Below are 14,165 nucleotides of genomic sequence, written 5' to 3'. Positions count from 1 at the left end.
ATTTACAATTTGCAATTACATACATGTTTTTAATTATTGTTCACTAGAACCTTTAGCCCCCTGTGAAATTAGGAAATCAGCCATTCGCTTTCCGCCGAACTTGGATACTACATCAAGAGGAGTATGATTTCGTTTATCTTTGCAATTAATTTCACAACCATGGTTAATAAGAATTCTTGCAGCTTCCTTTCGATTTTGATTTGCTGCATGATGAAGAGGAGTTCTATCCATGTAATCTTTAGCATTAATATCCGCACCATGCGAAATGAGCATCTCAACAAAATCATTGTCACTAAACCAAACTGCTCTGTGAAGAGGAGTGCAGCCTTCATTATCTTTTGCATCGATTTCAGCTCCATAAGAAAAGAGCTTTTCTGCTGCCAATATGTAATTTGAATAAGCAGCAGCATGAAGGGGAGTTTCATTTTCTTCATCTTTTGCATTAGCATCAGCGCCGTGCGAAACAAGAACATCGATAATTCTTAAACTATTATGATTTGCTGCTCTATGCATTGCTGTGCAGCCATTGTTATCTTCAGCTTGAATATCAATTCCATGTGCGATTAGAAATTCGGCAATATCAGCATAATCTTCATATGCTGCATAATGAAGCGCTGTCTCTCCAAGTGTTTTTCTTTCATTGATATCCGCTCCATTAGATACAAGAAATTCTACAATATCTTTTCGTTCATTTATTACTGCATTATGAAGAGCAGTAAATTCAAACTTTGCGTTGATATTTGCTCCATGAGAAAGTAGATATTCAACAAGGGAAATAAGATGGAAATCAGGTGAATAAACAAAGAACTTATCAATATTATTAGTATGATCTAGATAAATAAAGAAATCTTGTAAATTATTAAATTCAGCAAAGCACTTTAAATTTACTTCAATACCATATTTGTTCATTAAATATGTAAAGAAATCACTGTTGTGAGAAGCAATTGCATATTCCATAGTTTTCTTATCTGGTTGTTGGTATTTCAAGCATTCATTCATGATGTCTGGAACACCACTTAAGAATGAAAGTTGAAGACATTTTGGAGTAATTTCTGTATTGAATTTCGATCTCAAAATTTTAAAACAATTAACAGATCCATAATAACAACATAATTCAAGCAGTGAATAATGTGTTAATTCATCTGGAAATAGTGCTGTTTCTGAAAATAGAGAATGATCAAAGCCATCCTTTTCTGTGAACTGAATAAATGAATTTATATTATCATCAATTATCTGTTTGAAAATTGAATCTTGTAAAAACAGAATTTGATAGTTTTCATTGAAATGCGGGGTTAAATTTTCCTTATCAAGCAGATTATATACTGGGGAATCATTATGAAGCTTTAATTGTTGATAATCAGCAAATATCTTTTTCATTATCATTATATAAGAAGAACAATAACGATTATTGTATCTAATCATCAAACAAATTTTCTCTAATATCTGTTTTGGTGAAAAAAGATTGGATTCGATTAAAATTGCTTTAATTTTTAGGTAAATTTCGTTAATTTCATATTCCTTGTTTGTCTTTAACTTGTATAATGATTTGAATGCATCGTCATAATCTTTGAATAACTCCATGAGCTCATAATATTTACCTTGAATCTCAGACATTTTTTTAATATGGACACTTTTTATGGGCTTAGAAAAAATGAATTCTGAAATAAAAAGTTTTATCGAAACAATCAGATATTGTTCATAGCACACTCAGGAAGAGATGTTGTATAATAATTTGTCTGTATTTCTTTGACTCAATAAGCGATATAAATTCGTCTCTCAAGTGTAGGATGCTAAGGGACGAAAATTGAGGAGCTTTGTTTGGTGGATTCAGATCCCCAATGTCTCCCATGCGACATCCTAAGATCTAATTTCTATAATGATTTATATATATTAGTAAAAAGAATTAATCTATAGGAATTCTACTTCCCAAGAATCTTAGACTTATGCTGAAGAGAAGAGGATAATTTTTCCACTAGAGTCCTCAAGTAATCTTCGTAAAGATATCAATTATGGGGTATATTGGAAATAGAATTTTATACTATAACTAATAAAATTTTTATTTATAATATGTGTCAAAATTATTAAATCTATTAAGAAATAACCTGTAATAGTGAATTTGATATCAAAAATTTGAAAATTTTCATGTGTACTTGGTTGCTTCTTCTAATTTAAGAATTTGAATTGATACTATACTATTTCTGAATATAGTTGCTGTTATTTAATGCATTATTTCTATAAATTTTATCCGAATTTCATGTTTAGCTAAATGAATTAGCAACTGTTTTGTACAGTCAATGATTTTCTTTTATAGAGATTGGATTTTTCGCATTGGAAATTGTTCAATAACTATTTAGAAACTGGTAAAATGCTAGGATACAACGACTCCATTTCCTTGTTAATTTCATTTATTTCCTTGAGGCAATTCTCCTTTGCTTTTGAGATAATAGCATTTTCTGATTCGCCATTCCATGAAGAATAGTCGATAGAGTTTTCAAGCCAATTTATATACTCTTTTTCTGTATTTATATGTGATAAATTGTACTGTGCATCTTCTAATTGGATTCTTAATAATAATGTTTTTAAAATTTGTGGAGGAAGTCCTGGTGGAAGGATAGTTGCAACATTTTGGACTACAGGACGATGATCTTTTGATCCCCAATGAGTTTTTCTGGATTGAAAAGGAATGAACTCCGATTGATCATTATCATCCATTTGTCTGAAAAATGAATCAATGTCAATTAAGGGTGCACACGAGAGGATCATGTAAACTTCAGAATTTAGAACCTTATTTTTAGGCATTATCTTGGCTACCTATTTAGGCTCGAAAAGCAAAAAATATCAAAAAATACAACTTGACTCCATTATGACTCTTTCATGGAGGTAGTTTTTATCCGCTAGTATTTTCCCTTTGAATTTCTTTACAATTCTAAATCAAATTCAAATCTCAGTAGAAGAAAGGAAGAATCGACTTACTACGGTTGTAATACGAATAAATACATATATTTAATTATTTTTATTTACATAATAATTGTTTGAAGCTCATATTCCATCAAATTTTTAAATAAAAACATTAAAATGTTGAAAATGTTCATATATTTTAATAGGGTTTTGGCACTTTATTGAGGAATTACTACATACATAGTCGAACTGAACTTGGTATTTTGAAATTTAAATTATTTATCAAAATTAAAATTTAACTTGAAATTTATAATTATTTAGTCATATTTTGCATAATTCTAAGTAGATTTTGTAAAAAATCAAGAAAGAAAAATTTTAACGTGCTTTATTTTTTCTTTTTTATAATAATACATATTATTATATAATTAACATATTCATAATGTTTCACCCTTTCAAAAATATAATCCTCCTCCTCGCAAATAAACGTACATACGGGTGGCCTCTTTTTTCAAAAAATTAAAATTTGAAATTTTGGGCTCAAATATTAGAGATTTTTTCAACCTTCAACGATATATGTTGTCTATATCTATGGCATTCCAAACGGGAACCGCGGTTGGTTACCATGGATTTCCGTCACCGGTCACATTTTAAAGATTTTTAAAGCCTTATAAAAATATGCTTTGTAAATCATTTTTTGTAAATCGGCAAAAATTTGGTAATTTTCTTCAACTAATAAATCTGCGAATAGCATTTATAATACAAGAACAATCTTTTAAAATGTGTTTGATTCATTTTTGTATAATTTCATATAGGCACATATATTCTTCCGGGACTTTCCGTGATTTTACCGTAAAATCATTAGTTTACACCAATTTTTCCGTATTTTGAATAGTTTACTGCACTTTTTCCGTAAAATTGAGTTACGGGAATCCGCAAAATTTCCGGACCTCATTTTTCATAGATTATAATAATAATATTTGATAAAAAGATATATTATTTATATGTTTGATTTTTGAATTACGGAAAAAGTGAATTGATAACTTGATTTTTTTATATGGTTAATTTTTCAAATGATATTATGAAGATCTAAAATATTAAAAGTAAAAAATTGAATTACGGAAAAGTGAGGTCAAAAGTGAAATAAATTTGCAGAACAATTTTCATTGAAATAAGCTTTATTTTTCATTATTAATAACAATGCTGTAATAAACAGAAATTCATCAAAAGTGACAGCTCTCAATTTTTTGACATTTGTAAATTCTAAATTGAATGAGAAAAATGAAATAATACTAAGCATAATACAATATTCTAGATTTAATTATAATTAGGGAAAAGTTAGTTTTGAGAGTACTTTTCATAGGCATATAGAATGAAATCTTCTGAAAAATAATATCACATAAACTCATATTATTTTCTAATATATAACTATTTTATATAAAAATCAAATTCAATGATCTTAAAAGCGAAGGATAAACCTCAAAATTTACGAATATAATGAGTGGGAATATTGTAATAAACAGAAATTCATCAAAAGTGACAGCTCTCAATTTTTTAACATTTGTAAATTCTAAATTGAATGAGAAAAATGAAATAATACTAAGCATAATATAATATTCTAGATTTAATTATAATTAGGAAAAAGTTAGTTTTGAGAGTACTTTTCATAGGCATATAGAATGAAATCTTCTGAAAAATAATATCACATAAACTCATATTATTTTCTAATATATAACTATTTTTATAAAAATCAAATTCAATGATCTTAAAAGCGAAGGATAAACCTCAAAATTTACGAATATAATGAGTGGGAATATAATGCTTATCTATCATAAAACCATATGAAATATCAATTTTATTTTTCATATTCAAATGGACTCAGTGTTAACATTTAACATTTTTTGCTAATTGTCGTCAAAAATTAGGCGTAAAGCAAAAATTGATATTTCATATGGTTTTATGATAGATAAGCATTATATTCCCACTCATTATATTCGTAAATTTTGAGGTTTATCCTTCGCTTTAAGATCATTGAATTTGATTTTTATATTAAAATAGTTATATATTAGAAAATAATATGAGTTTATGTGATATTATTTTCAGAAGATTTTGTGTTCTTCTTCAAAATTTTATTTTTTATTAAAAAAATCTTTACAAAATATACATTTACTTTAATTAATATTTAAAAACGTGCTCTATCAAAAGTTCCAAAAATTCAATATTTTAGCTTTTCTGAGGTGTCACTTTTTGATGAATTTCTGTTTAAAAATATAATGCTTATCTATCATAAAACCATATGAAATATCAATTTTTGCTTTACGCCTAATTTTTGACGACAATTAGAAAAAATGTTAAATGTTAACCTCAGTCCATTTGAATATGAAAAATAAAATTGACTTTGATTAAATGTTTTTATTTATCATGCAATTCTTCTTGCGACAAAGATTTGAATAAATTTCAAAAAAATAAGATAGCTTAAAAATAATATACGTAGTGTTTACTAATAGATGAATAGTATATAAATTCTATTAAAATGGATTTGATCCAAAAAATATATAAAATTTGATATAAATAAAATCGTTTTAAATTACTTCTTCATTAATTATAACAATTATTTTTGATTTTATAGTTTTTAAAGCTCATGTGGTTTTTTAACCACAGAATACTTATGTGCTGTAGCAAACTTTCAATCCAAAGCTCACGTTAGACAACAAGAGTCATGAAGTCTCATACTAAGGGATATCCAACATATATTTTAATAATCTAATGTTTGTGACAAATATTCAACATAAAATTAAGTTTTTTCGTTACAAGGCATTCATACTTTGGAGATATCATATTTAATGTACAGAAAAGTTAATATTAAACAATACATGCTAAAGAATTAATAAATAAGATAATAAAATAAATTTATACGTAATTACTTTCATTTAATATGCTTTATGCTGTATAATATTGATTAAGAGGCATTAAAAGGTTCCATAATCTGCTTTTATAGGCAAGATTTTTGATAAAATTTTAATTTTGAAAAATGATGAGAAAAGGAAAAAAAAGGTAAATGAGAGCAAGAGGAGGGAAAAAAAGAAAAAGAAAAGGAAGGGAAGGGAAAAATAAAAGAAAGAAGGACATATAAAAATTTAGATGCGCATTCTTAATGCCGAGGCGGCTTGCCGCCGAGGCGCGATTTTTTTAGGCCTCTACGGTACCCCGGCAATGTTTTTTTAAATCTTGTACAGCCCTATCTATATCAGACCTCCTTTCTTTTTGATACTTAACATTGTTCCTAAATCTTAGCCGTTAAGGCTGTTCTGAAAATATTTTTTTTTCGAAAAAATTCGAAAAAAATTTTAAAATTCAAAAATCCCTTAATTCCTGAGGATTTTGGAAAAAAGTTTTTACATGAACATGTGTATATTATATGAAGTATATTGATAAGGTAAAAATCAAATTTTATTGCATATTCATCGAGAAAATAAACTAACGAATCCCTCAAAATTGAGAGGGTAATCCTCCTCCTCTCAAATAAACGTACATACGGGTGCACCCTTGTTGTAAACAGAAATTCATCAAAAGTGACACCTCAGAAAAGCTAAAATATTGAATTTTTGGAACTTTTGATAGAGCACGTTTTTAAATATTAATTAAAGTAAATGTATATTTTGCAAAGATTCTTTTTAATAAAAAAATAAAATTTTGAAGAAGAACACAAAATCTTCTGAAAAATAATATCACATAAACTCATATTATTTTCTAATATATAACTATTTTATATAAAAATCAAATTCAATGATCTTAAAAGCGAAGGATAAACCTCAAAATTTACGAATATAATGAGTGGGAATATAATGCTTATCTATCATAAAACCATATGAAATATCAATTTTTGCTTTACGCCTAATTTTTGACGACAATTAGCAAAAAATGTTAAATGTTAACACTGAGTCCATTTGAATATGAAAAATAAAATTGATATTTCATATGGTTTTATGATAGATAAGCATTATATTCCCACTCATTATATTCGTAAATTTTGAGGTTTATCCTTCGCTTTTAAGATCATTGAATTTGATTTTTATATAAAATAGTTATATATTAGAAAATAATATGAGTTTATGTGATATTATTTTTCAGAAGATTTCATTCTATATGCCTATGAAAAGTACTCTCAAAACTAACTTTTTCCTAATTATAATTAAATCTAGAATATTGTATTATGCTTAGTATTATTTCATTTTTCTCATTCAATTTAGAATTTACAAATGTCAAAAAATTGAGAGCTGTCACTTTTGATGAATTTCTGTTTATTACACCTTAAGCATCTTTTTCATTATCTGAGATGAAACGAATTATATTTAACCTCATTTCTATTTAATAAATGCAAAATGAATTAATCAAATTAAAAAGACAGTTTTCATGTTGTAAACAGCTAGGGTTTATGCATTTGGATCTTTACTGAAAATGAATTGTGAGATTTTTCCAGATTATTATTGTTCACTGAGATATATTGAGATTTAACATATATGATTGGCTTCTTCATCAAGCAAACATTTCATTGTGGAATCATAAAAGCACTAAGATCAAAAAGTTTATAAATGATGAAATAAATTTGGGTTATTTCTATTATTATTTATTGAAATATTGATAACCATCTACTGTAAATGCGCCAACCATTCTTAAAATTTAAAACTGAGCAGATTACACATCTGTGAAAATTAATTACCCTTTCGATTTGACTCAAATAAATCTATTTAGTAATGACTTGCAATACTATTTCATTATTTGCTTTTGAAATAGCTATTGTTTGATGGATAACGAATCGCAATTCAGATTTTTCTGATTCAAATCGAAGAATCAACTGTTCGGTAACAGAAATAGTAACTATTAATATCATATATTATAAATTGATAATTAATATCGCAAAATATTCCGATAAAAAAAACAATTAAAAAATTATTAGAAGTTTCACGCCAAAATAAATCGTAAAGTTTAATCTCAGCGATGTAAATAAAATTTCGATTACTCGTAATCTCTGTTTGCGAGACCGAAGAATCCTTGTGCAAGATCTTCTTCGAAATCGTTCTTGAATGGATCATCTGTGTCTCCCATAACAGATGTAGTCCACAATGGGTTATCATTGGTGATTGGTGCGGAAGTGCTGTCAGGTACCTGCATGACTGTTTCTTCAGCCATTTCGACGGCAGATGTTTCAGAGTCGCTGTCTTTCTTCTTGGCCAAGACGAAGAAGATGATGAGGGCAAGGACAAGTAAGAACACGAATGCACCAATACCGATACCTACGTAGAGCCACACGTTATTGTTCTTCTTCTTTGTCTCTTCTGAGACAATGACATCTGTTTCTCCATACAAAACAACTGTTGTAACTGATGTAACAGAGTAAACAGTGTATTCGCCTTCTGTTGAAACAACAACATATGTAGAACCATCGAAGTATTCATCACCAGACTTAAGAGTTGTAACAGTAGATGTGTAAGAAACGATGACTGTCTCTGTTGATGAATATGTCTTGCCAGAACGTGGAGTGACAATTGAGGCAGGTGTTGGTGGACGAGTTCTCTGTGGTGTATCGAATGGAGTGTTGTGGGCTGTAGCGAATGCTGTGGTGAATGGTGTAGAATGTGGTGTGGAATGAGCTGTGGAGTGTGGAGTTGAGTGTGGTGTGGAATGTGGAGTAGAATGGCCTGTGGAATGTGGAGTCTGGAAAGGAGTGATGAACTTTGTATCACATGGAGTAACGTGTGCAGTCTTGAATGGTGTTGAATGTGGAGTAGAATGAGCTGTAGAGTGTGGAGTTGAATGAGCTGTGGAATGTGGAGTAGAATGAGCTGTGGAATGTGGAGTAGAATGAGCTGTGGAATGTGGAGTTGAATGAGCTGTGGAATGTGGAGTTGAATGAGCTGTGGAATGTGGAGTTGAATGAGCTGTAGAGTGTGGAGTTGAATGTGGTGTTGAGTACATTGTACGGATTGGCAGAGGTGAGTAAACTGTGAATGATTTCATACCTGGAAGTACTGTATATGCTGTTAATAATGTAGGAATATCTTTGGTTCCTTGTCCATCAGTAATAGCTGTTCTGGCTGTTGTCTTTTTACTCGGATTTTTAGTTGTTGCTTTAGGTATTCTTGTAATTGGTGTAGCAACATAGGTGTAGTTAGATGGTGATGGAACATAGCCGGTAATTAAATCATCACCCTTATTACTTGTCCTGGCATATTCAATTGTACTTTCATTAGATATATTAACTGAAGAGGAAGAAATGCCACTGCAAATATCTTCAGCGATAGATGTTCCTCCTCTGAAATTATAAACTTGATAACCTGTGACATTGAAATCTATTTCTCTGCCAGCAAATGAAACGTATTGTGACTTTTCCTTGTAAGCTGGATCTTCATTATTAAATCCAGATACAAAGTCACCATCAGAAATCCACTGGGTATATCCTTCTAAGAGAAGTTCATGGGCAGCACCGTTTCCGAATGTTTGGCCTGTGGATGTTGCTGTGTCTTGGTATAGACAGCAGTAGCGTGTGTTAAGGAGTCTCTTTTGGTAAACTGGTGCGAGACCTCCTTTCTTTGCATCGGAAGTGAAACTGATAGCACCACCACCTCTTCCTTTGAAGCGAGTTGGTATTTTTTTATTTATATCAGTATTTCTAACAGCCATATGATACCTAGTGAAATTGAACATAGGTTTGAATTGGACAGCATCTACAATATTATGGTGGAATTTGCATTTGAACAGCCTTAGGTCATCGCAATTACCTGACGATATTGCACCACCAGCAAAGGAACATTTGTTATTGTTAAACGTAGTGTCTTCAAAGAAAACACTGGCTGCAAATGAAATTGTTAGGGCACCTCCAAGTTCACCTGCAGTATTTTTTAAAAATGTAACACCAGAGCCTATCAATGTAACTTGTGGAGCTATTACATAATCACTGGAACCTGACTTCTGGAAGCAGCCTTGGAAATAAATTGCTCCGCCGTATTTATAAGCGTTGTTATCTTCAAAAGTAGAAGAGTAAATTAGGCCTGCTGATGAAACTAAGCATATAGCTCCGCCAACGGCAGCTTGATTTTTTATGAATTTAATTTGATCCGTTCCTTTATATGTTGAAATGGTAATTACTGATTGGCACAAGTGAAGAGCACCGCCAGATCCAGATGCTGTAGAAGCGCCAAACGCATAGTTGCTTGAAAATGTAGTAGTACCTGAAATGGTAATTGAACATTTGAAAAACGAGTATTCTCTTAGCGTACTTTCTGTTCCTGTGACTGACTTATCAACGTTGAAGTGGCTTTCAAAATCACTAAAATTATCGTTCATGCCTTCAATAAATGATGGTTTATTTTCTAACTCTAGTATCTTGCTTAAGAGTTCGTTAGAATCCACATTTGGAGGTCCCCAATTGCAGATCAAAAACAAACTTGAGAACATTGTAGAAGTTAAAAAAAATTTGATTTGAGTCAACAGAAATTATTAATCAGTTAAATTGTAAATGTCGCTGAAAAGGAGATTATACTTATGGATAAACTTTATATCGTATTTACTCTCAATTTTTGAAAAACTAGAATCTGAATATAAGAATAATAAGCTCTTTATCTAATGATGAAAATTTTATGATTTAGAATTTGAAGGAATTCTTGTCAAATATTTTATTATTCATAAATTTGATTATCATTAAGAAAACAAAACAAAAAAATTACCTTTATGTAAAGTATTGAATTATATATTTTTCAATTTATTTCGATTTCCTATTGATGAAATGTATAATAATATATGATGATGGTTGGATTGTTGTAATCCGATTAAGTCACTTTTTAAAAAATTGTGATTATATGAACTTTTGAGAAGAATCAAATACCTCAATGATGATTTCAGAATTCCTTAAACAATCTTTTTCGTTCAAATTTAGAATAGTATATTAGTAATAGAAAGTTGCAAATTAGAGTATGTAGTGATTAAAATTAGCGTTCACAAACTAATTCTAGAAATATATTTGTCAGAGGGTTGTTTTTTGATTTACAAAAGCTATTGTAATAAACAGAAATTCATCAAAAGTGACAGCTCTCAATTTTTTGACATTTGTAAATTCTAAATTGAATGAGAAAAATGAAATAATACTAAGCATAATACAATATTCTAGATTTTATTATAGTTAGGAAAAAGTTAGTTTTGAGAGTACTTTTCATAGGCATATAGAATGAAATCTTCTGAAAAATAATATCACATAAACTCATATTATTTTCTAATATATAACTATTTTATATAAAAATCAAATTCAATGATCTTAAAAGCGAAGGATAAACCTCAAAATTTACGAATATAATGAGTGGGAATATAATGCTTATCTATCATAAAACCATATGAAATATTAATTTTTGCTTTACGCCTAATTTTTGACGACAATTAGCAAAAAATGTTAAATGTTAACACTCAGTCCATTTGAATATGAAAAATAAAATTGACTTTGATTAAATGTTTTTATTTATCATGCAATTCTTCTTGCGACCAAAGATTTGAATAAAATTTCAAAAAATAAGATAGCTTAAAAAATAATATACGGTAGTGTTTACTAATAGATGAATAGTATATAAATTCTATTAAAATGGATTTGATCCAAAAAATATATAAAATTTGATCATAAATAAAATCGTTTTAAATTACTTCTTCATTTAAATTATAACAATTATTTTTGGTTTTATATTTTTTTGGATCAAATCCATTTTAATAGAATTTATATACTATTCATCTATTAGTAAACACTACCGTATATTATTTTTTAAGCTATCTTATTTTTTGAAATTTTATTCAAATCTTTGGTCGCAAGAAGAATTGCATGATAAATAAAAACATTTAATCAAAGTCAATTTTATTTTTCATATTCAAATGGACTGAGTGTTAACATTTAACATTTTTTGCTAATTGTCGTCAAAAATTAGGCGTAAAGCAAAAATTAATATTTCATATGGTTTTATGATAGATAAGCATTATATTCCCACTCATTATATTCGTAAATTTTGAGGTTTATCCTTAGTAGTATATGATGACGGGTTGTGTGACTTTTTTTGTAAACGTAAGAATATCATACAATATTGAACGATTTTGTATCATCTTTGTAAACGTAAGAATATCATACAATATTGAACGATTTTGTATCATCTTTGTAAACGTAAGAATATCATACAATATTGAACGATTTTGTATCATCTTTGTAAACGTAAGAATATCATACAATATTGAACGATTTTGTATCATCTTTGTAAACGTAAGAATATCATACAATATTGAACGATTTTGTATCATCTTTGTAAACGTAAGAATATCATACAATATTGAACGATTTTGTATCATCTTTGTAAACGTAAGAATATCATACAATATTGAACGATTTTGTATCATCTTTGTAAACGTAAGAATATCATACAATATTGAACGATTTTGTATCATCTATATATAGACGATGCATTAAAATATATTTATTTATAAATCATTAAAAAATTAACATTAATTTTAAAATAATTTATTTTTTTATCTTTTATAAAAGAAGCTATATATAGATGATGTCAGATATTCCGCGATTAATTAAACATCATTTAAATCCTGAATGGGTTAAACTTCAATGGAGTCATAATCAAAGACCTCATAAACGGGAAAAATAAATTGAAACTAATGATTATTTGAATGAAAAATAAACTTTAAAAATTCATGTCTTACAATTTTGAATAATTTATTTTTAATTCGTTTGAAATGAGTGTCACAACTAACGATGTTAAAAAAATGAGATTCACAAATGGGGAAATAATGGATATATTAGAGGAGGCGGGTTATGAGGTTGATAAATATTATTTAAGAAATTGTCAAAAATTTGCCGAGTTCTTAAATGAATTTGATTATGATGGAAAAATGAATAAAGATGATGTTATAAATTTCTTATATCCCACTTCTAAAGAAAACAAACCAAAAGAACCTGATGTTTTCCCTGAATATTATGAAGAACGAATTAAAGATGATGAATATGATGAAATTGAAATTGAAAGACTGAAAAAAATAAGAGATGAAATAGATGAAAAAATTAAGGAATTAAGAGAAGTTGAAAAATATAATGAAAATGAAGTAGAGGGTTTAATGAATATCCCAGCTTCAGAATCAGCAGTTCAGAAATCTCATGAAGAAAGATATAAAAATTATGTCTTAGAATCAACACAAAATTTATTAGATGGAGAAATAGATGAAACACTTTCAGAAGAAGGAACTAAATTTATACGTAAACATAAGTTACAATTTATTGATAATGAGGAATACCCTTGTATCCTACTTTCACCACCTTTAGATTCCGAAAAATTCAAAAAAGCTCTTAAAAACGTGACATATGCAACTAATATTTACACAAATTATTATTTAAATAAATGCACAGGTGTTGATAAAGTTTTTGATTTATTAGATAAAATATCAAAAGAAACCATTGGAACCTATAAAATTTTGTGTGATTGTGGTTTCATTATTGAAGATACCAATAATGTTTCATATGAAAGAACAGCACCGAAGGAAGACGAAGTTGAAAGGTCTATACCATTCGTTATTAAGAACATAAAAGATATGAAAACTTATAAGCATTATATTTATTCATTTATTTCAGAAAAAATGGAAGCAACCCATAAAACATCTTCTCATCATTTTATAGCTATTCATACATTCCTTTTCAAAGTTGTGAAATTAAATAAGACAGGAATTAGATTTAATGTATCAGGGTACGCATTCTTGAGTAAATTAAAATGTATTCGTCACGTCGCAGATGATAAAAATTTATGTATTCTTAATTCATTTTATGGGCTTTAATAAATAATCTTTATTTTTATTTGTTTTTTGATATTTTTTCTTACATAAATGAACAAAAACGGAACAGCTAAAATGAATGATAATCAAATTAGAGCAGAAGGTAGAAGGTTATTTAAACGCTTCTATAACATTCCTGATGGTGTTAATCCTAAAACTCGTAGAAGCTATTTAAATGAAGCAATAGATGCATATGAAGGGTTTGACATTTCATCAGAAAGTGAGAGATTAGCGAGAATGTTAAATGTTAATATTGATTTCTATTATTGTGATCCTCAACCAGAAGACGTGGACATAAATAAGGTAGACTTTCCATTAGTGGAATCAATAATGATAGATCCAGAATTTGAAACAGTAAATATTTTATTAACACAGAGTCCATAGTTAGTATGGGTTAGTTGGGTACTGTGGCACTG

The 14,165-nt window shown here is 28.5% G+C and overlaps 4 protein-coding genes across 4 annotated transcripts, besides 9 other annotated features; 1 reads left to right on the top strand and 3 right to left on the bottom strand.

The window, feature by feature from the left end:
- Positions 1–33: 33 nt before the first annotated feature.
- TVAGG3_0706210 (spectrin binding) lies at positions 34–1,614 on the bottom strand (the record flags this gene model as incomplete). Its single annotated transcript, XM_001309731.1, has 1 exon — positions 34–1,614. One exon carries the CDS (start codon positions 1,612–1,614, stop codon positions 34–36), a length of 1,581 nt encoding a protein of 526 aa, XP_001309732.1.
- A 426-nt stretch (positions 1,615–2,040) lies between these two features.
- On the bottom strand, positions 2,041–2,712 carry TVAGG3_0706200 (pre-mRNA branch point binding; the record flags this gene model as incomplete). Its single annotated transcript, XM_001309732.1, has 1 exon — positions 2,347–2,712. One exon carries the CDS (start codon positions 2,710–2,712, stop codon positions 2,347–2,349), a length of 366 nt encoding a protein of 121 aa, XP_001309733.1.
- Positions 2,713–2,743: 31 nt separating this feature from the next.
- Positions 2,744–3,396: a mobile genetic element.
- A 705-nt stretch (positions 3,397–4,101) lies between these two features.
- Positions 4,102–4,138: a mobile genetic element.
- A 270-nt stretch (positions 4,139–4,408) lies between these two features.
- Positions 4,409–4,445: a mobile genetic element.
- Positions 4,446–5,126: 681 nt separating this feature from the next.
- Positions 5,127–5,163: a mobile genetic element.
- A 781-nt stretch (positions 5,164–5,944) lies between these two features.
- Positions 5,945–6,136: a mobile genetic element.
- A 306-nt stretch (positions 6,137–6,442) lies between these two features.
- Positions 6,443–6,480: a mobile genetic element.
- A 685-nt stretch (positions 6,481–7,165) lies between these two features.
- Positions 7,166–7,202: a mobile genetic element.
- A 661-nt stretch (positions 7,203–7,863) lies between these two features.
- TVAGG3_0706120 (bifunctional inhibitor/lipid-transfer protein/seed storage 2s albumin superfamily protein family) lies at positions 7,864–10,350 on the bottom strand (the record flags this gene model as incomplete). Its single annotated transcript, XM_001309733.1, has 1 exon — positions 7,912–10,350. One exon carries the CDS (start codon positions 10,348–10,350, stop codon positions 7,912–7,914), a length of 2,439 nt encoding a protein of 812 aa, XP_001309734.1.
- A 600-nt stretch (positions 10,351–10,950) lies between these two features.
- Positions 10,951–10,987: a mobile genetic element.
- A 1,571-nt stretch (positions 10,988–12,558) lies between these two features.
- Positions 12,559–13,096: a mobile genetic element.
- A 704-nt stretch (positions 13,097–13,800) lies between these two features.
- TVAGG3_0706090 (uncharacterized protein) lies at positions 13,801–14,133 on the top strand (the record flags this gene model as incomplete). The annotated part of the gene is made up of 1 exon (XM_051243578.1): positions 13,801–14,133. The coding sequence occupies one exon, from the start codon at positions 13,801–13,803 to the stop codon at positions 14,131–14,133; it is 333 nt and encodes a 110-aa protein (XP_051090165.1).
- Positions 14,134–14,165: the final 32 nt, after the last annotated feature.

This window comes from Trichomonas vaginalis, chromosome III (genome assembly GCF_026262505.1).
Source record: "Trichomonas vaginalis G3 chromosome III, whole genome shotgun sequence".
NCBI classification, from domain to species: domain Eukaryota; phylum Parabasalia; order Trichomonadida; family Trichomonadidae; genus Trichomonas; species Trichomonas vaginalis.
This window is presented reverse-complemented; position numbering and strand designations above follow the sequence as displayed.